The sequence below is a fragment of the Ammospiza nelsoni genome, chromosome 20 (genome assembly GCF_027579445.1).
Source record: "Ammospiza nelsoni isolate bAmmNel1 chromosome 20, bAmmNel1.pri, whole genome shotgun sequence".
Lineage (NCBI taxonomy): Eukaryota > Metazoa > Chordata > Aves > Passeriformes > Passerellidae > Ammospiza > Ammospiza nelsoni.
In genome coordinates this window covers 7,613,950-7,635,332 of record NC_080652.1, presented here as the reverse complement: position 1 = coordinate 7,635,332, position 21,383 = coordinate 7,613,950, and the positions used below count along the sequence as shown (strand labels likewise).

The 21,383-nt window shown below is 45.6% G+C and overlaps 2 protein-coding genes across 8 annotated transcripts in view; both read right to left on the bottom strand.

Moving 5' to 3' along the window:
- Positions 1-1,504: 1,504 nt before the first annotated feature.
- On the bottom strand, positions 1,505-14,161 carry POMT1 (protein O-mannosyltransferase 1). 2 transcript variants are annotated; one of them, XM_059486611.1, is made up of 21 exons: positions 13,962-14,161; positions 13,528-13,651; positions 12,757-12,900; positions 12,012-12,118; positions 11,338-11,388; positions 10,850-10,996; positions 9,484-9,595; positions 8,950-9,015; positions 8,746-8,839; positions 8,173-8,328; positions 7,489-7,619; positions 7,170-7,265; positions 5,750-5,842; positions 4,668-4,764; positions 4,487-4,579; positions 3,872-3,992; positions 3,544-3,641; positions 2,917-3,030; positions 2,308-2,434; positions 2,050-2,227; positions 1,505-1,833 (listed from the first exon to the last, which is right to left on the bottom strand). In XM_059486611.1, the coding sequence occupies exons 3-21, from the start codon at positions 12,876-12,878 to the stop codon at positions 1,659-1,661; spliced, it is 2,178 nt and encodes a 725-aa protein (XP_059342594.1). In that variant the 5' UTR covers positions 12,879-12,900; positions 13,528-13,651; positions 13,962-14,161; the 3' UTR covers positions 1,505-1,658. The 2 variants fall into 2 exon arrangements, with proteins under 2 accessions (XP_059342594.1, XP_059342595.1); XM_059486612.1 differs by having other exon boundaries at positions 14,046-14,113.
- Positions 14,162-14,663: 502 nt separating this feature from the next.
- Positions 14,664-21,383, bottom strand: part of PRRC2B (proline rich coiled-coil 2B) — a 46,266-nt gene continuing 39,546 nt past the window's right edge. For 4 of the 6 annotated variants that reach the window (XM_059486499.1, XM_059486497.1, XM_059486501.1 and 1 more), the window contains exons 29-32: positions 21,153-21,329; positions 20,387-20,478; positions 19,741-19,861; positions 14,664-19,377 (exon numbers count right to left, since the gene is read on the bottom strand). In XM_059486499.1, the coding sequence (XP_059342482.1) occupies positions 19,237-19,377; positions 19,741-19,861; positions 20,387-20,478; positions 21,153-21,329 (531 nt within the window). In that variant the 3' untranslated portion in view covers positions 14,664-19,236. The remainder of the gene's footprint in view (positions 19,378-19,740; positions 19,862-20,386; positions 20,479-21,152; positions 21,330-21,383) is intronic. The other 2 variants (XR_009419788.1, XM_059486502.1) reach the window with 2 other exon arrangements.

The window sequence follows — 21,383 nt, the reverse complement described above, 5'->3', positions numbered from 1 at the left end:
CACTGCCAGCAAAAAGGCACAGAAAGGAACACTGCTGGAGGGGCTTTTATACTCAACAGTTCTTTCTCCCCTTAACTCAGAATTGTTACTTTTGGTTCTGTTGTGGCTGAAAATTTAGAGAAAAAACCCAAACTTCAGCAATGAGTCTGCACTTCCATTTCTATAGTATTTTCAGCCTTGGGAAGGGGGTGGAGGGTTGGTGTCTCAGGTGTTGACAGTTCAGTGGTACTTGTGCAGTGCCCAGGAGAAGGCAGAGCATTTCCTGCCTGCTGTCTAGCTCAGGGTGACAGACTTAGAGCATGAGCTACTGCCCTGAAGCATCAGCTCTCAGGGCTGATTGCAGTAGGAGCAAAAACCTGCTCTGAATGACTGTGGTGTTGGATCATACCTTCCTCAAGGGTGGGGGAGCCTTGAATAGAATTTTTTAGAGCAGTGAGGAACTGCACAGCCCCTGGGGTGTGGGAATGCTGCTCTGGCAGCTTTGTGCTGCCCTGCAGGACCTGCTGCTGCAGCCACATGGAAATACAGCAATGGAATGTGGCCCAGGTACTACAGCCTTGCTCAGACACCGGGGCAGAGCCATGACAAATTCCCCACTGAGTCCCCAGTGCTTCACCTTCACCTCTGTGAATTCTGTGCTGGTGCAGGCCTGGCCACGGGCTGGGTTTCAGTGTTTTCACCCTGAACCCATGTGCACAAGCTGGAGCAGGTTTCCTTGTCAGCAGGATCAGTCCTACCCTGCCCAGAGTTCCCTTTCCCATGGGATCTGAGGTGTAATGGCAATACTGGCACTGCTGGTAACAGGCCTCAGGCCTCACATCAGTGCCGCATGACCAAAGGATTATTCCAGCTTTGGCTCAATTCCTGGCTTGCCTGAGGCCTTCTTTAGCTGTAACAGCAATTTTTGAATGTCTTTTTATTTTGCTTATCTTCTTAAAAGTGATGCTTATGTCAGATGATTATAAATAGATAATAGTAACAAGTCATTATTCTATGCAGAACGAACTATTTATAAATGTAGCTTAATGCTGTGTTTACATAAATAGAAATGATAGCAGAGCATTGGAAGTTGGGGGCAAATAATGCATTGTTGAGGAGTGGAGTCATGGAATGATGCTGTAAGGCTGCAGGGCCAGTTACTGATTGTTAAAGATGAACAGCTTTAGAGAGGGAAAACCCAGGTTTCGGGCATAACAAAGAAAACAGAAAAAAGTGTCAGATGTGTTGGAAAGAGTCCATTTATAGTAAGCATATAATGAGATTGCAGACCACAGTGATAGGAAACACATGAAATGGCCCTAAGTGCAATGTAGTGCCAGAAGGAAGAAACCACCACAGTATTTCCAGGAAAGAGAAGAAATTCTTGCAGCTCTTCCCAGCAAAGGAGCTGGGATGCTGTTGACTGAAGGCAGCAACCTTCACACCCTGAGGGGCAGTGAGGGGTGAATGTAAGAAGGGCAGAAACTGGGAACTGTGCTCAGAACAGCTGTATTACTGCTGAGCCCTTTTCTGTAACAGCATTCCTTTATTTCCTCCTGTAATCATTAGATCAGGACTACTACCAAATACCTGAAGCGACTGTTAAGATTTCCATGATATTAACAATAAATTCTTGGCTTTGCACAAGTGTTTCCCTTGCTGCAGCCAGGCTGGAGTGGTCACTGCTTTCTGATCAGGATGTTCCAGGTGTCCTTCCAGCGCAGGGCCCTGAGCTCCGCGGGCGCCAGCGCGGGCTGCCCGTAGGTCAGGGGGCTGAAGGTGCAGTACACAAAGTACACCCAGGAGAACCAGGCCACAACCAGGGCACTGAACATGCTCTTGAGCAGCACAGATCTGGGATCAGACAGGGAAAGAGCACTCAGGTTACATCAAGGCTGGCCAAACACTTCATCCAAAAGATCTGTGCCTGGCTTCCCTAAAGGCAAATGACAGAGTTTGGCCACTGCTGGAAAAATCACTGCTGGAAAAATCACTGCTTTCCCTGCAGCAGCCCTGGAGAAAGAGCTGTGCCAGTCCTGTTCAAGAGAACTATTCTGCTGAGCCAAATACCTGCAGAGGTGATCGCTGAGATGCTGCAGTACCACAGGAATCAGGAGAATCTGGAATGTGACAGCAGGCAGGTAGTGGTACAGGAAAAGTGTTTTCTCCATCAGGAAGAAAGGCAGGTAATTCACAGCCCAGCCTCCACCACAAATGCCTCCTGCTGCCATCCAGAGCTGCCAGGCATCTGCAGGAGACAGGAGATGGCACCTGAGAGCAGAGCAAGGCACAAGGCTCCACCTGGACACACACAGAGTGCAGCCAGACCTTCAGGGATGTCGTAGATCCTCCTCCTCCGCCGCAGCAAGTACCACAGGGACAGACACAGGTACAGCAGAGCAGCAGCATTAGCTGAAGCCCAGGTGGCAACATTCCCAAGGAGGTGGATCTGGGCCTGCAGGATACATGAGGGTCTATGCCAGAAGCAGGAACATGCTGTGGTTCTTTTAGGTAAGTTTAAATATTACCTACACAAACTTGCTAAATTAAGCTCCAGAATGAGCCTGCCTAGTAACCTGGAACAAAGCTGGTTGATAAACTTTGCTGCTTTAGGACTCTTGTGTAATGGAAAGCATTTAAAGGATGCTATTGGAGATGAACTCATCTTCTAAATGAAATCAATAATGGAAACTATTAAACTGCAATTTACCTTTTAAAAAAAGGTACAAGCAAACATAATTTAATTAAAAGCAACTACTGTCAAACCTGTATCTCATGCTAAAACAAATAACACACCCCTCATGGAAAATATATTAATACAGGGAAAGTCCTTGGCTGGAAACTGCAGCCCTGCTCTGACTCCTGCTCCTGGGGCTCACATCTGAGCTGTTCTGCTTTCTCAAAAGCTTCACAACTACTTCTGCCTCTTGTACTTACCCCCGAGGTGGGGTGGAGCCAGTAGGCAATATTGGTGTCCATTGTGATCCAGTCCAGGGCAGAGGAGCTGTACTTATGTTCTGTGTCTTCATTTTTTAATGTCAGTATTTTCCACTAGAAAAAAAAAAGGTAAGCAGAAGGATTCAGCATTGGAACAACAGGTGGGACAGCAGGCATGGGTGAACAGCTCCAGATATAAGATGTTAAGTTCCTAAGCTGGGAGTGGAGAAATATTTTACATATTTCATATGGATACTGATCAATACAATTTAAAAATTTTGTTATTAAATAATGCACTTTCCTTAATGGATTTCTACAAATATAGTAAGGGGCATCAACACTACTCACTGCATTTACCACATATTACAGTTCAGTTTCAGGCAGCTTCTGGGTGCCCAACCAATTTTCCTCCCCCTTTTTTGTTACACAATCACTTGGGTATTCATTACTGGACAGCCCAGGTCTTTAATGCCCTTATAAGTGCATTCAGAAACATTTTTTTACAGCGATGAAGCCAAACTATCAGCAAGGATTAAACAATGAATGCTCAGGCTCAGAGTCTGCAGAAATGCCGAGGTTCCTGCTCTGCAGCAGAAGGAAAAATGAAGGGGATAACAAGACACTCACCTGCAATTCTGTGAATTTTGCCATGAAACTGAGGTTTTTACTGATGTCTATCTGTGTGGGGGAGTGAAGTTCCACTTCCCTCTCTTTTTGCTCTTGGCCTGGAAGAAAACAGCAAAGCTCAGAAATAACCACATAACAGGCAGAAAGGGGAGAGAGCACACAGGCTCCTCACTCTCCCAGGAGCCCTTCTCCAATACATCACCCAACTGCAACAGCACCTGAAGGGACTTTGTAAGGAATCTGACACCACGGTAGAACCAACACACACAGTACCACCTTCCCACCACCATGAAGTGAAACCTGCTGCAGGAACATGGCTGAGACATACTTTTGCCATATCTGTGCTCTTCCACATTCCACAGCATGCTCTGGTGGTAGCCTTTGGACAGCTTCTCTCCCACCACCTCCAGCTGCCGGTATCCCCACTCAGGCAGAGATGCTCCACTGAGCTAAAAGAGAAGGACAACAGTGAACTTGTAAACTGAAAGTTCTACCAATCTGAACTGCAGGATGGAAGAAATTCTGCTTGAGCACTGGATGACAGCAAGGGACTGCTAGAAAATATGTGAAGAGTCACCACAAAAAAAAAATCTCAATAAATGCTACAGCCATAAAATCAGTGATTCTGGCAAACTTTGTGAAGAAAAAGATCCTTAATTATTCCAGCTGCTCTCACAGGCACATAGACTCAGCATCAGTTTGTAAGCTGAGTGTAGAGTGGTCACAGCCTCTGGAGAAGCAGGACACCTTTGATAAGAGAGGGATGGAGTACCAGTGTGACAACCCAAAACACGCTTTTTTGTCGTACTGAGCAATTATTTCCTTTTTAATTTACTTACTTGGTTATTCGTTATAGTGGTGTAGCCATTTTGGAGCAGAGTTTTTGAGAGTACAAGAACTGCATGAAGCAAAAGCTACAGGCAAATAAACATAACTCACTTGCCTTTAGCACTGCAGAGGTGTTCACGTGAACAAACCTCACTTCTGACAGAATTGTCTTCCACACGTCCGTGTCAGACTCACGATTTACAATTTCCTACAACAGAAAGATGATTTTGACCCACGTTGTCTCAGCTGTTTCTGCTGGAGCATGATCAGCTCCTCCCCTCCCTCTGACCACTCACCACTCTCCAGAGGTTCTGTGCTGGCATGGAGATGTTATAATCAATATAGCAGGAAACTTCTTGGGAGTGAGGGCTAAGAGGAGCAGCAACATCATGCCTAGAAGACAAATAAAGGAAGGTCCTCTATTACCATTTCCCAAATACATATAAAAAGCAAACCCATGTGGAATTGGCTTAGACTGGATTCAGTAATAAAGCAAAAAGTAACTCATTTATTGGGATAGCACTGTTTACTCTGAGAGAGAGCATTCCCCACAAGCAAGAGCTGCCAGGAACAGGCTCAGAGGAAGCCAATGCAGATGCCTGTGATGCCAGGCTGAAGAACAAGCACTGATTGTGACAAACAGAGACGCTGTTCACTGGGGTTTCCAATAATGAACAAATTAGATTTGGAAGGGACATAGCAAAAACCCAAGCTCAGAACAACCCCCTTCCTAATCTGAGTGATATTCAAGTACACACAGATGCCCTTTGGGAAGCAGTCAGGAGGCAACTTCATACTGCAGGCTTTCAAAACAGGAAGGAATCTCTGGCAAACAGCCACAGCACACCAGGTTCTCCAGCACATCCTGCTAACACATCCTTCAGGTAGGGGCATGCCATCAAAGTCAGTGCACTTGGATTTGGGTTAAGTCACACAAAATGCTGAATTTCTGCACCTGTCCAGAGTGGGGGCAATGAAAGGGTGAGGACGAAGACTGATAGAGGGAAGTCTATTTAGGAATTTGCAGAACTACCATGAAATGTGAACAACTATGAACTCCTCTAAAGGCCACTAGTAGGGAAGAACAGAAGCAGTAAGCAACTATTAAGAAGTCTGTGATTAGGATCAAATCCCACTGCCAAGTCGATCAGAAAAAATAAATAAGCACACAGCATCCTTGCTCTGGGCCACAGGGATGGCATATGGCACTAACCACATGAGGTCCCTCCAAGGCACACTGGTGTAAAAATCCACAAATAACAGGCAGTATATGGCATATCTGAATGCAAGGTCACTGAGTGGTTATTCTGAGAGCCAAGCCAGCAGAATGAGGCAGCAGGCTTGGCAGGGCAGAGCAGAGCAGGAGGAAAGGACTCACGTGTTGAGGTAGCGAGTTGTGATGCCATGGACCAGCTGCACGATGTGCCCATGCCTGACGGGCCGGGGGGGGTTACTCACCACCAGCTGCTGCCTGGGGAGGGACACCCAACAGCAAATGGTTAAACTGGAAATGGTTCAATTATAAACATCTTTATATAGACCACAGCCTTGTCATGACCAAGTTGTTGGGTCAAGAAGCTGCAGGTGGGGACAGAAATTTGGGTAAGAAAATGAGAAATTAAAACAATATATATAGGTCGTACCAGAATGGAAGCAAAGCTCATCAAGGGAAAGGTGAGTTAAGGGCAGAATGAGTCAGAGGATCAGTAATGGGATACTGACACTCCAGGCATTAGGTCAGTGCTCTGAATCCAGGTCAGTCAGGAGTGAATTAAGGTTATTACTGTCACACAGCTGTTTGGTGGCTCGTGTGAATCACTGAGTGCTTCACTGAGTCTGATGGGTGCTGCACGACAGCAGGTGTCACTTTGGCAGAATTGTAGGAGAGATCAATGGCTTTAACACCATATAAACTCTCACCTGGCCTCTGGAAAGGGCCATGGCAAGGGGGAACTGCAATTCACTGAACTGCTGCCTATATTTTACTGTTCCATAGAAGAACTTCACACCCTCCAATGCTCATAGGAGTCCTCTGAGTTTGAAGAATTTTAATATATTTGGGGTCTGTGGTTCTGTTAGAGTCCCTACTTGAAAGGTTTGGACCATGGACAAACTTTCCCAATGTGGATATGACTTTTAATGGCACACAGTCCTTCTGATAGGACTCTTTCTACAGTTCTTAGAACAACATAAGAAACCTACAAAGCAACTTTTTGATCAGTATGGAATTATGTCACTCAAAGGCTTTTACTGACAAAACAAGGACAGAGAGTCCTGCTCTGCACTGACAGTGACAATGGCAAAACTCTTCAGCACAAACCAGGCCCCAGGTACACGCACCACTTGGAATCCTTCCCTACGTGGCAGATCTCACAGCTCATTCCACACTTCTAACACAAAGAACTACTCATGTTTCAAAAGTGTTTTCTACTCTTTTCTGAGACTTATTCAAGTTTGATAAAACTCATCAAGACACTCTAACATCATGACTCACATTTCAAAAAGCAGAGCTTCCCTTTCATGCAAAACACCTGAAGAATCTCCAGTGGACTTGTGAGTCTTTCAAGTCCCAGTTGTGCACAGCCCATGTTCTGGCAGGAGCAATTCAGACAGGATTTTAGAGTCCTCAGTAATGTTTTTACTACATTGAGAAGGATTGTGCAAAGAGCTGCAATCACTTGCTCAGATCACACCAGGCTTCTGCACCCATAAGCAGAGAAGAGTTATGTCCAATCCAATCCAAGCCCTGGTTGAGTTTTGAAGCATATAGGTTGAATTTAAATCTCTTGCATACTCACATTCCAGGATCTTTGACAATCCACCAGTTGTTGACATCCTTGAAGGGATAGCAGGTCACCTGCTGCTGATGGGAACTCCCTCTGCCATTCTCATACCTGCACAGGGAGTAACAAAACCCCCCAGAGGTGTAAAGGCACAGCTCTGTGCTCACCAGTGCCAGCAGCACAAACCAGCACCACATCACTGATCATCCCTACAGAGCACAGGGACTCTGAAGGATCAGTGAAAACACTGCCAGCACCCAAACTGCTACAGTTGGACTGGCAGGTGGAGAAGCAGAGCTGACCCTCCCCACAGAGACCCAGGCAGACTCCTCACCTGATGGGGTAAGTGTTGGTGTGGGAGTGGAGCCAGCACTGCATGGGCTTGCCCAGCACGTTCCTCAGGGTGATCTGGGAGCCATAGGCCACCTCTAAGGGCTGACCCTGGGTGATTCGAGCCAGCCCACCCTGAGAAGGGCAAGGACAGGGGAAGTACAAAGAAGAAGAAAAAACCCAGAGGCTGTTTAAATTCCATTGAGTCACATCCCAGTCCAACACAGCAGTATCTTCACACAGTGTCTTCTCATTTGGTTTTATCTACTAAAATCAAGTCTTGCAGCACCATACTCGATAGATATTAAATACACCGACACCTAAAAAACTACAAGGTCTCAGGAAATATCCCCAAAGCCACGTTCTAAAAGACATACCCCTATAGTATGCCATGTCACCATGTGAGAGTTCAGTACTGTATCTACTTCTGTGGAGTTTCCTGCAGGAAGGGACAAACCTTCAGCAGAAGAGTGAATATATTTTTCTTGCTTCACTGGGAAAAGGTTTTCATCTGTTATTAGGATTTCAGTCATTATTGCTTCACCTTAAAGCAGTACTACAGCAGCAAAATAGTTAAATGACATAAAAGGGGCAAAATCTGCAGGATCAAAGGAACAGGATTAAACTAATAGTGAACATTCTCCCCTCTTGTCTCTAATAAATCAGTTCAAGACCACATTTCTTTTACCTCCAAGCTGGCTTGGAAAGCACTTGTCATGATCTGGTCGTGAGGCCCAGAGCGATAGAGCAAAGCCAAGTGAACATAGAAGAAGGAGAGGTAGAGCCCCATGGGGATGATGATGAGGGCCAGACCCCGGGCCAGAAAATGGCACAGCAAGGAAACCTGGAAAAACAGAGAAAGCTCACTTCTTTCATGCTCTAGATATAAAAATTTCCAGAGCACTTAACTTTATTTGTTTGTCTTTTCTAAGTTTTCCCCACTGCTCTCATTCAGCTGTGACTTTGTGGACAAGGATTTGAAGTGGAGCTGGCAGGAGTGTGTGAGACAAGTGCATGTTCTGAGTCACACATCACCAAGACATGGAAAACAGCAGAAAAGACACTCACACACACATATTTTTGTTAAACTTAATTCCATCTTCCCCAGCAACTGAGCTGGGAGCTGTGCTATGACAGGAGGGTTTCCAGACAAGGAATTTTAGACAAAAGCCAGCTACAGACTGCACTGTTATCTGTGGGCTTCAAAGGCTTCTGCAATGAAAAGTGACAAATAATATATTTTGCATGCTGTGCTACATACATTTGACAAGTTCTGGTCTCCTATCATGTGCCAGAAGTGGAGTCCTGCAGTGGCCAAGAGCAGCATATAGGTAAACAGGCCCATATATTTCACTCTGAAAGTGCATAAAAATGCACATGGTTAAAAAACCACACAATTACCTAAATATTCTAACATTCTCTTCAACAGCAGGCATTAAAGTCCAGGTAAGACACCATCACTTACCCAACTGCACAAGAACAGGCTACTCCAGTCAGCAGGAGCCAAAACCACCAGCTTCCAGAGAAGGAACTTAAAGATAAATGTATTAAATCACTTGCTAGGCTCAATTTAACAATAATTTTACTTTATTAAGGATTAGTTCATCCTCTGCAAGGATCAGAGAACAAAAGAGACAAATATCTCTAAATTCAGTGCCTGTAAACACTCACAAAGGAAAATTAAGTGACTTGTTATCATCAGTGTTTCTGTGCACAGAAGGAAACCTTCCAGTAAAAAATATGGGTAGGCAAAGAAATGCTCCCAAGAGATTTTATTTCTATTTTAAAATTGAAAAAGACAACCCTGCAAACAGTAAAAGCAGTCCTTAACACTGCTAAATAGAAAAATTCTGGGGCAGCCATATGAGAGGGTGAAGCATTGGATTTTACAGACAGGTGAAGTGAGTTTCAGAACGGTTAAGAGGCATAGAAAAACACAGTTTGTGCCAAAAAAAGTCACCATGACAATATCTCCATGTGGGAGACAATCCAGCTTTACCTGTGCTTTTGCAAATTGTAGAACTTCAGGTAGGACAAAACTGCAAGCAGGATAAAAAAAATCAATATTGATTCCAGAAGCATGAACCTTGATTGAGTGATCAGAGAGTTTTCTGTTGGAAAAGAGAGACAGACACAAAAATAGATAAACTTGTCTACAGGCAAGTGCCATCTCAGACAATCACACTGTTATTCAACAAAAGGACCTTCCTTTTTAGGGACAGACAGCTCCTGCTGGCTGTAATGGGCAAGTGCTGGGTTTAGAGGGACAAAAACTTTCCAGCAGGAGCAAATTACATGGACATAACTGCTTCCAAGACAAAGAGGTGGGCAAGCAGTGAAGTTATCAGGAGGCTGATAAGCTGCTGCACTTCCTACAAAGCAAAGAAAATCAGTGCTGGGAAATGCAGAGGTGCTTCTCAAAGCAGAGAGTCCAGGCAGCAAGCACAGCAAGCAATGAGCACCACAGCAGATCTGCAGGAAAGGGAGCTGCAATGAGCCAGAATCAGCGAAGCTGGTGGGTAGGAGAGGTTTCTCTTATCAGGCTGCTAAAGAGCTGCTGAGAGGCTTTTTCCCTTTGAGGCAGCTGCCAGCAGCCCCTCAGAGAAAACAAAACCAGCTAGTTGTACACACCAGAACAGTGTCAAACCACAGTGCTAAGGACACAGGCTGGTTTGCTGCAGTTTGGATTTGAAGAAATCTGATGAGCTCTGACTCTAAGTTGAGTTGTCCTGCTGTTAAATGCCAGAATGTTGTAACTCACCTTGTAAACCTCTGAGGAAGGGAGTTCAGGCCTCCTTGAATACAAGAAATGTGGTTTCCTGTGAGGCTGCTAAGGCTGCCTGCTTTGGTTAATATTGAAAATAACTTTTATAAAGCCCAGAAGGGCAGCCTGCTGCAGGGCTGTGAGGATGGAGGAGACCAGGGAGGCTCAGCACAGACTGGCACAGGCCAGGGCTGATCTGTTGCTCATATTTCCTGGGGAGGTGCTACTCCACCCTATTACTTTGGTTTTTTAAAATTTTCTAAGTTTTCTTATGTTGACATTCTTGTAGTCAACTTTCTCACACACTTTCTGTAAATAACTCATTGCTTTGCATTCCTTTATGGAAGAGGAAAGAGTTGACAGACTGTTAGTTTGACCAGTGTCATTGGAGAGGTGTCACTGTCACCCTCCAATCCACTGTCACTTTTAGAAAACTATAAATGTCAGAGTCAGAAAATAAACTTCTCTTTTTTCTTCACCTTGAGAACAGCAGTGTGAGCTTGTGTTCTTTTGTGTCCTATAGTGACATAACCCTAAACATTCCTAAGGGGAAAAGGAACTCTTCTCCCCATGTATGAAGGGCTCAGTTGAACAATCTCACCTAAGAGAATCAGAAGAGCAGCTCCAAGTGCAGCACAGTGGGAGAAATGCAGTTCAGCCAAAATCTGGTAGGCCAAAGGCACACAGAGAGCACCAGCCAGGGCTGGCAGGAGTCGCAGGGACCACACAGGAACATTGATGCTGTACTCTGAAACAGAACACAGGAACCAGTGATCCACCAGGCTGGAGACACAATGCAGAGAGGACAGACCAACACAGAATTTCTTGATTGTTAGAGAAATCTAACTCCTATTTGCACTGATTTGTCCATCTTGTATTGCTTAAATGTTTTAGCTGATTTAGAAAGCCTGTGCTATGAGTTCACAGTGCTTTTAACTTGTGCTAGAGACCTGCAGAAGACTTGTTTAAAAAGACAAGTGAAGGTGGTGGGAAAGTGTTATTTCCACTAGACAAGCAAAAGGAATCTGTCAGTTGCTGAAATTCTGCTTCTTTTCTCTAAAGAATGACACAGTTAAAAACAACTCTCACCAGCTCCAATCCTGTTCCATAGGAAGTTTCCATCAAATCCTCCTAAGTAACCTACAACACAAACAAGAGAATTTCCAGCCTCAAAGCACATATAAAACCTGGTGCTAAATTGGGAACCATTTCCCAAACACACAGCTTCTCCTTGCATGAAGGCCCTCTTTCCCAAAAGGGTCCTCTTTGATACTGTTCTGTCTGCAGGAATACTTGAGAATGTGCAGAGGCACAAAGACTATAAATTGGGAACAAGGGATTCTCAGTGACAAAGTCAGATGTATATTTAATCCCTCCCTCCCATACAGACACTTTGATGTTGTACAGAAAGGAACTGAGGCTATTTCTTGCACTAGCAGTTCTCATCTTACTTTTCTCTTTCTCCAAAGGATTGGATTCTGGTCACTGTACAAAGGATTGGATAAAGAGAGGTGATGGAAAAAATCCAAGAGAGAGGATTGGATAAAGTGAGGTGATGGATACATGGCTTCATCATCCCTCCTTTATTCATGCAACAGCCCCCTAACCATCCTAAATAAAGGAAAACTCAATTCTCTCTGCATCAGGCTCTCATTTGCTTTGTGCTTTCTCCTCAAAGTGGATTTAATGATTCATTTCTAACCAGCACCTCTCTCTTCCACAGCAACAAGCAACAGGCACTCCCCAGTCCCAGGAGACCCTACCTCCCAAGGCCAGCAGCATGTGGCCAAAGGGTGGGCCACTGTCATCCACAAAGAAGATCCTCTTCATGTAGAGGGAAACAAACTGGCCGTAATAAACTTCATCGAAACTGAAACACCAGAGGCAGAAAAGTGTCAAATCTAACAGCAATGATCCTGCAGGGATACTCAGAAAGCAAACATCAGTTTGTTGGTAGAGAGCTAAGAATGCAAGGAAGCACTGAGGCTTTCCTCAAGGATTTTAATTAGGGAAAGATTATCACTGTATTGGCATTGTTCAGCCTGGAAACGAGAAGGCCTAATTGTGGCTTTGTGGTGCCTGGAGGGAGCCTACAGGAAAGATGGGCTGAGACTGTAAGAGCCTGGATGGCAGCACAAGCAGGAATGGCTTCACCCTGACAGAGAGTGGGTTGAGATGAATTTTAGGAAAGAATTCTTCCCTGTGAGGGTGGGCAGGCCCTGGCACAGGGTGCCCAGAGAAGTTGTGGCTGCCCCTGGATCCCTGGAAGTGCCCAAGGCCAGGCTGGAGCACCTGGGATAGTGGAAGGTGTCCCTGTCCACGGCAGGGGGCAGAATAAGATGAGCTTTAAGACCCCTTCCAACCCAAACCAGTCTGGGATTTTGTGTTTCTATGATTTACAGAGGCTGACATCAGTCAGGCTGTGCTCTTCTGCTCCTGCATTCTTGCTCACAAATGTCTGAAAAACAAGTCTGTGTCATTCAGGAATAAAAGAAACTCATTACTCACACCACAGCCCGTGGATAGCAAAGCCCCCAGAGACGACTCATTAATCCCATCACAGTCAGTGCCACAAGGCTCACGTTGATCTTTGCAGTGACCACAACTGGCTCCTTCAGAAATCCCAGCATCCTGTCAGAGGTTTGTCTGAACCTTGGAGAGCAGAAGAGAACAGCAGTCACCCTTTGGCTCACAGAAAGCATCAAGCCTGATTTCTGCTACAGGCAGCTCATGGTAATTTAATTCCCAAAATTCTCTTGCTTTTCATGTTTTTGTGTTACTATTCTACCTTCAGGACTAGCTGCAAAAATAAAGTTACTGAACTGACACACTTTTCATCTGCCCTGCTTCTGCCTGCAGTAGTAAGCTAGAAACCTTGTTTATTCTTACACTGGTTCTGCAGAAACACAGCAGCTTCATTCTCCAGCCTGTATTCTGCTTTGAGCAAAGCAAACCTCACAGCCCAAATTCTGATGCTACTATGGACAACCCATGTGCTCAGGCACCAGATGACCTCACTAACTGAGCTATTTAGAGCCCAGGTAGCTTAAAAAAAAAAAAAAAAAAAAAAAAAAAAAAAACCTCAAATAAATTACTTCCTTACAAAAAGAGGTATTTCTTTGGGATTGGGGAAGGGAGGAGCAAATCCCCCAAACGCCCTCTGCATTAGAAAGCTGGTTACTGGTGCTGTTACTGGAGCACAGGTACAGGTGCTGTTTAAGCAGAAGTGCTAAAAGCCAGGTCAGAAAATAGCAGAGAATCCGTGCCATGCCTCCTCACCTCAACACAACGGAAAGTTACCAGAACAAATCCATCAGCGAGGCTTTGATCAGGGGAGAACAAAGCGAGATGCGAGCACATCACCAGCATCCAGAGCCGTGCCACTGGCCTGGTTTCTCTGTGCCTACAGAACACAAGCGCTGCGTGGAGCTGAGGTTTGCAGGAACCAGGGCAGAGCTGTGCCCCCACCCGGGCTCTGTCACCCCCTCGCACGCCCTGCGAGCCCGGGAGCCCCTGATGGAGGCCCTGCGGTACAGCGGGGCCCAGGGCAGGTGAGCAGCACCTCCTCGGGGTACACTCAAACCTCCGCAACCCTCATGAGGGGGCAGCAGGGCAAGCGCCCCCCACCCCGCCCTGTGCCCCCTTTAGGCTCTCGGGTGGCATCTCCGACCCTTCAGGTGGCCCTCAGAGAGACACCGAGCCCCACCACCCACCCTGGATCCAGCCCTCGATCCTCTCTTAGGCGTTTTTGGGGGGCAGAGGAGCACCAACCACAGCCTCCCCAGGGCCTCGCCCACCCCCCTCAGCTCTACGGGAGTGAAGGCAGCGAGTGACCAGCGGGACCGGGAGCACGGCCGGAACCAGCACTAGGACCGGAATTAAGATCGGGACTAGGACTGGGATCGAGCAAGACGGCGATCGTGAGCAGGATCAGGATTAAGACCGGGACCAAGCCCAGAACCGGGATCGGGATCGGAACCGGGACCCCCGGCCCCACACGGCGCCGGGGGCGTGGCCTTCCCGCGCGCCGCGCTCCACCCGCCCCTACCTGCCGATGCCGGATGTGACGTCAGACGCACGCATCCGCACGGGGCTGAACCAGGAAGTGCTGCCATGGCAACGCCGCATGCGGGAACAGGCCCCGTCTCCCAGACATGGCGGCTGTGAGGGACCCGCCAGCATCACGGTCATAATCACCGACCCGGCCGCTGGGGCTTGTGTGCTGTGTGTTTAGCTTCTTCCTTTTTTATTGGGTCTGCTTTTTGTTGTTGGTTTTTTTTTTTCGGTTTTTTTTTTGTTCTTTTTCAATATTTTTTTTTGGGGCGGGTGGGTGTTTTGTTTGGGTGGGGTTTTTTTTTGTTTTGGATTTGATTTTTTTATTAATAACTAAAAGAACCAGACAAGGGACTGGGGAATTTGAGAAAAGCATAATCTGCTTTATTTTTTTAAATTTTTTTTTATTTAAATAAGGAGAATTCTTTCATATGGAAAGAGCTAATACAATCACATATTTGAAAGGAGAAACAATAGGTACTGAAACGAGGAGAAGGGCAATAAAGAGTGTGCCGCAACTGGCCTGGTGATTCCGTGATTCGAATTCCGGTCCAAGTTAAAGTTTCCAAAAAATATAAACAGGTTGCACGTTACACAATTATCCATCGTCTGCCCTTTCAAATATCTGGTCTACATGAAAAGACAAAGAGAGGAAAGGCCAAAAAAAATTTACTATACAGGTCGTGAAGTTAAAAGCTTTAAGGAGGACAGTATCCCCTTGAGAAACAACAAATGCAATTCCTACAGAACCAGAGGGAGGATTCCAGCTAAGGACAATGCCTAAGACATGCTAAGGGGTGAGCGCCTCACTGCTGCAGCTGTGATTCCTGGGGACAGTCAAGGACATCTGGAGCAGCCAGAACAAGCCACTAAACCCAAGGGAGTGTCTATGGCCACTGGAAAACCTGGTGGTCTTCGGATTCAAATAAACAACAAAAATAGCTGGACTCTACTGTCTCTTTTTTTGGCAAAATGCAACTTTTCTGTCCATGTGCCACAACTAAGCACGCTGGTGGTTGTTGTAAATTAAATTTTATTCACAAATGCAACTTTCTTATGAAGAAACTGGGTTGCTGAATAAAAAATAACCAGTGCTACAAGGAATTAACCTGTGCTTAACCAGCCTGGAGCAAAAGGGAGGGTTAAGAAAATGCAACAGAAGGAGGTCCTGGCATGCAGGGGTGCTGGCTGCAACGTGACTGGTGTAGCCAAGAGGTGAGAAACAGCAAAAACACTCAGCTCATTTGGAATACTTATCTCTAAATACACAGCAAGCACAGGGCAGCTTGTGGCTTTGCAGCATTCCTGCCAGGAAGGTGTGGATGGAGTGAGTGGCTCTGAGTGAACACCACACACGGGAGTGCAAGGGGCAGCAAACACATCCAGAGGTGCTGGCACAGCCAGGAGCAAGCTATGGGACATCAACAGCAAGACCTGTGCCACTGGTGACTGTGCTGCTTGTCTTTTAAAATATGCTGGAGTGCCTTTTTAATACTTATTTTTAAATTTCCAGACTTGAACGTTGATTTGTTTTTAAATGAAGAGCTACAGCAAAAGGGGTGAGGGCAGCAGCACGGACTGGAGCTGCTGGCCATGGCAGGGCACTGATCACACAGGAGCTTCAGACCCTCTGCTAACAAGAGCAGCACTCAGCCTCTCAACATTCCTGCTGCAAAGGGGTTCCACCTTTCCCTCCCACTGCACCCTGCACCTTTCCCAGCAGATTTGGTAGCTGACTTCCAGTCAAAGCAAAAGCAACTCACAAATTAGTAAATCAGCAATAAATCAACTCTTCAACAGTGCAGACAGCAAGCAGAAGGACCTTCTGTAACTGTACTGATCCATTCTGTGCATCTCCATCCTCCTCTCCATGCTGGATTTTTATCACCATTCCAGCTCCCTTGGCTTTTCTGCTCCTTTGAGGATCAGAGGCTTTTCCTTTTGAACTCCAGAGCACCACAAACTGCACTAACCTTGGACTAGCTTTAAACAAACAAACAAACAATCAAACAAACAAGCAAAAATATATGCCAGAGAAGGATATTGCACCGTAGAAATTTGGGCTCTAAAACTGCTTTCCATCACACAAAACTCCACTAAGTGAGAGAGAGTCTTGCCAACTGCAGCTGACAGTCACGCAAAGTTGAGAAATGGAATGAAGCTCACATGCATTTCTTGGCCTTTCCTGCACAGAATAATTCAGACATAATATATAAATAGAGCAGTGAAACAATTACTTTTTCACCTAGACCTACAACATCAAATACGTATAAATAAATTCTAGTGTTTTATCTGTTGGGGGAAGGAATGGAGGGATTAAAAGAGAAACAAGGGTGACCTTTTTCAACAGGAAGTTTTGTAGTTCTGATGGCATGTACACCAGAGGGACTGCAGTAACTTGGATCTTGCAATAACCCAGTTTCTCCAACACGTTTGACCATTTTGAAGTCACACAGGTGGGAGGAAGGAGGTTAGTGTCTTTGTAAAGTTGAAGTAGTGTGTCTAGAGTAGGGAAGAGATGAGAAGGGCTCAGGTAAGTCTCTTTAGCCATTAGTTAGATTCTGGGCTTGTATTAGCTAGGGCCAGCTGGGCAGAAGGATAATAAAAAAAAATCTCAAACAAACAATTCTGCTGTTAATGGTATTTCAAGGGAGAAAATAGAAACAAGGGTGGGATGACTTACTGGAGGTGCAATCTTTGGAAAACACTGGGAGCAGGACTAGCAGATGAGGATGCAGATCTGGGAGATGTCTGAAGGTTGGGGAAATATTTGTCACTAAATCTCAAACCCTGTACTTTAAGGAGGATGCTAGAGAGATGCTGGCACACTCTGCTCTGAAATTAAAATCCATAAAACCTAAGAAAAAAAGAGCTCTTATTTTTTCTTAAAGTACCATCCTATCCCTTTCCCTTCGGGTTCTCTGCCATGTTCCATGGGGACACCTATGGAGAGGGGACATTACTATGCCTAAGTTAGTTTGGGTTTCTAAGCTCTTTAAAGCTACTGTATAAAAATCATATTTATGCCTAGCTTAAAACTTCAAATGCATCCTTACAAAGTTACAAAGGATCTTTTTCCAGAAAGGGCAGAGGGAGGGGGGAAAAAAAGCAAACAAAGAAACAAGAACACCTTTCAGATCCCTTCCCCAATACATTCTTTGTTCAAAATATCTTCTTTGGAACCACCACCAAATGACTTTCTGCCATGCAGCAGAGGCTGACACACAGCCCGTGAGCAAGCCACCATCTCCAAAAACAGTTCTGTCCCTCACTTCAGAGTGACCAGCCTACTTTATATTTTGAAAGAGCTAAACAACACAAACCAAGTTAGCTGAAAGTAGTTTTTACTTTAGACTACCATCAGGTAAAAGACTCCCAAGTCCTTTCAGGAACTTTTAGGTCCGTCCTAAAAAAAGCTACGTACACACACGCACACACACACACTCACATAAACCAAAACCAAACAGCCAAAGAAATAAAACCCAACCTCTCCACTGGGATCTTCCTTGTGTAGATCATCAAATACTGGAGAGGAGTGGTGAGGTGAGGATGCTGTACACACACTATATGCAACTGCATCAGAGTAAAGAACCCTTTGCTGTTCACCTGGGGAAGGAGAGGAGAAGGATTTTTCCAATCTGCCTCGGGAACCATGAGCTTCCAACCCAAACCAGGAGGTTCCAAGTGTGCCTTGCAGAGGGGCTCCCTTATCAACGTATCTCTATGCAAATTTTACAAAAGGCCATGGAATAGAGGAATAGAAAGCAAGACTCAGGGAAAAGAGCAAAGCTTAGGAGAGCAGCCCCGAGGGTGAACACAATATAGGACAAGTCTCAGGAGACACGAAGAATTCGAGCAGCCAAGGCAGGGAGCATGAGAGCATCACAACTACAAAAAGTAGTCCATACAGACCCGTTGGCTCTAGCCAACTCTTCTGACCCATGTGCTGTGAGAATTTTTTTCTTCCTAATAAACGTTACACTTTGTAAATCTATGATTTACATTTTGGCGAGTGTTTTGCAGTCACTAAAAAAAACCTGAAACGCACAAAAAGGAAAAATTTAACACCTAGACCTGTATGAGCTTGCAACAGAAATCTGGTGGTTTCAGTTTTTTTTCCTTAAAATGAAAATGCTAAATTTTGTTGTGCGCAAAGCACCCCAAAGCTGTGTTGAAGTGGTGCAAGTTTCAGGATTTATGCACTGATGTACTACGTATCCTTAGTACACATTTCCTCCTACTGCAAGCACTGCCTCTAGCTTAAAACAAAAATACTGAAAAATTAACAGATGTCCTATCTGTCCTGTGTTTTTTAATCAAATAGTCTGAAAGGCTAAATCATCTGGGGAAATACACCCAAACAAACTCAAACTCTCAACATAGCACAGAACCATATACAAAACTAAGCAGAGTTTTGTCAGAACACCATTTTAGCTGAAGGGAATTCTTTTTTGAAAGGAATGAGGAAAGCAGAAAGAAGGGGGGGAATGAGAGAACATATAAAAGTTCAGCTATAAACAAAGATACAGCTTTTTTGTAAAAACCTCAGCTGCCTTTAAAATGAAAAACCTCAAACTAAACCCCTCTCCCCCAGTTGCCACTCTGCTGAGACAGAAGTAGGGAAGGAGAAGGACGGGCTTTGCCAAGTGAGCAATCACAGCTACCTGTGGATGGGGCATGGGGAGGGGGGAAAATAAAAAAAAAATGGCTAAAGCCACTTAAAAGTCACATGATTGGTTTGTTTTAAAGCAAGCAGGTCAATGTCATATCCACTGTTTCAAACTGCTTTGTTGGGAGAGGGGCTTGAATGATGTTGCTGTAGTCAGTCAGTGTGGGGTGGGGATAGATCTGGTGAGATTTTCAGGAGATCCAGTGGGGTCCAGTCTAAGCTGTGGTGCCTCTCAGGCAGCAGGACCAGGCAGGCATCAGGTGCTCCTAGGCCTTGCTCTCCTCCACTTTGACTGCCTGAGGTTTGATCGCTCCTGTGCGCACTGGCTTCATCTGGTTTGTGGAGGCTGTTTCCTGCAGCTTCACTGCTCCCAGACTGGCTTTGTTATCATCCACCCGCTGCTTTGCCTTGTGACACAAAAACCAAAGCATTAGCTAGGACAGACACCTCTAGGCAGGCAGAACAAGCAAACTGTGACCATCATTCATGCAGGACATTGAATTTGCTCCTGTAACACCTCACATTTAAGGATCTCAGTGTTTCGTGTATTTCGCAATGCAAGTAACTTATAACTAATCTCTCCTGACTTTCAAATCACACAGAATTACTCCTGGACTCAATAAAACACCCACCTACCCAAGGGAAAACAACTCCCACAGGGAGCTTCAGTTACACAGCCCTTTCTGCCTTTTCTCTGCAGCCCAAGGCACAAGCACAACAGTGTAGCAGGGAGGTATTTTTGGGCTGTACAAAGAACTCAGGTACACTACCTGCTGGACGTAGTGTCCTTGCACAGAGCCCATGCTCACTGCTGGTCCCGACGGCTTCCCGCTGGGGCTGGCAGAGCTAGGCCTGGAAATCGAAGAGTCGACAACATTCATGGAGTAAATTCTACAATGGAATGAGAGCCTTATTCATGTGTGAAAGAAAAAAAAAAAGACAGCAAAGCAGCAATAGACAGGGCACGAGTCTGTGCTGTGCAGATCAGTGAGCTCCACAGTCCAAATGACAACACACGGGTCGGTTAGGAGTAAAAAACCAATAAATTAGTCTTGCAAAAGCCTCGATGACCTGATGTGTCTAGACATGAACACTCTCATCTTCAGGACCAAAAACATTTATTCAATGATCCTCAGATTTCCCATCTTCACAGGGAACAAAAGCACACACCAATTCCAACGTGTCTCTGAGATTCAGTGAACAAGGAACTTCATGCACTTCCCACAAAGCACCAGGTCAGGTACACACACTGGCCCACACCCAGGATGAAAGCCATGACCATGCATTTAGACACAAGTGCTTGGACTGAGGTGAGCATGTTCTAGACATGAAAAGCCAGGTGATCTCGTGCAGGGATGATGGGTGCACCACGTTTCTCTCCCATCCTAAGGAGCCCGAGCTGTGTGGAGGTCTCACCTGTACGTGTGTGGGGACGGGACTGACCCTCCGGAGGACATGCTCTGTTTACCATCGGAGAAATGAAACCCTTTCATTTCCATCTGGGAGGACTACAGAGGAAAATGAGTGAGAGAGAGTATCATCTTTGCATTCACAAATCGCTCATTACTTCATATAAAAACTCAAGCCAAATGTTTGCCCTTCTCCCCATCATGCCCATTTAAAAGAAGAAATATTTTTCAGGTGAAGAAAGTGAGACTTGTAAGTGAAATAATCTGTTTGTATTAAAGCACCAAGCCAGCAGCACAAGCAAATACAGAACCTGGAAGTTAACTGCTGTGCTCTCTCTCCCCTAGAGTAAGACAAACTTATGATATGAATCCATCAAACCAGACATGACATTAATATACCTACTCAAATGGACAAGCTTCACAACAGAGTGAAATATCTGGGCAGTATTCCAACTGTGTCTGGAGCTCACCACCCCTCAAGCACTCTGGGGAAACCTGTGTAAACATGTAATAAAACTGGAGACTCCAAACTGGATCAAGGCAGGATGTGGCTCCCTGGAAACAGAATGATGACCAGCAGCAAAAACCTGAAAACTGCTGGCTTGCACTTTGGAGATGAGGGGAAATGGGTTCCTTCATTTTAACAGCAATCCTTGGCTTGGATATTTAAGGATCCCAAACAAGCCATTCTCCCCTTTAAAAAGCAAGGAGTCAAACTTCAATGCAGGAGGGGTTACTGAATGCCATGAGCAGCACCAGGAGTTAATCCTTACCTCCCTGCTGGCAGCAAGAACAGAAGGCTGGGATCCAGGAGGGAGGATTCTTCGGGGAGCTCCTACAGGCAGGTTTTGCCCCTGGGGAAGCTGGATGGACTGTGGCAGAAGCAGGGGCTGCTGGCCAGAGCCGTAGCGGGGCAGAGGCAGCTGGGAGCCAGGCACAGGCATTGTCAGCTGTGTGACAAGGACATGTAGTTACCTTAAAGGCAGTAACAGTCTCGTGTTTGA

Coding starts and splice junctions, on each gene's coding strand:
- POMT1 (XM_059486611.1), bottom strand. CDS start 12,878: ATGCTGGGATTTCTGAAGGAGCCAGTTGTGGTCACTGCAAAGATCAAC. Junction 11,389..12,011: donor CATGCTGCTGGCCTTGGGAG/GTAGGGTCTCCT, acceptor TTTGTGTTGTAG/GTTACTTAGGAGGATTTGAT. Junction 7,266..7,488: donor ACCAACACTTACCCCATCAG/GTGAGGAGTCTG, acceptor CTCCCTGTGCAG/GTATGAGAATGGCAGAGGGA.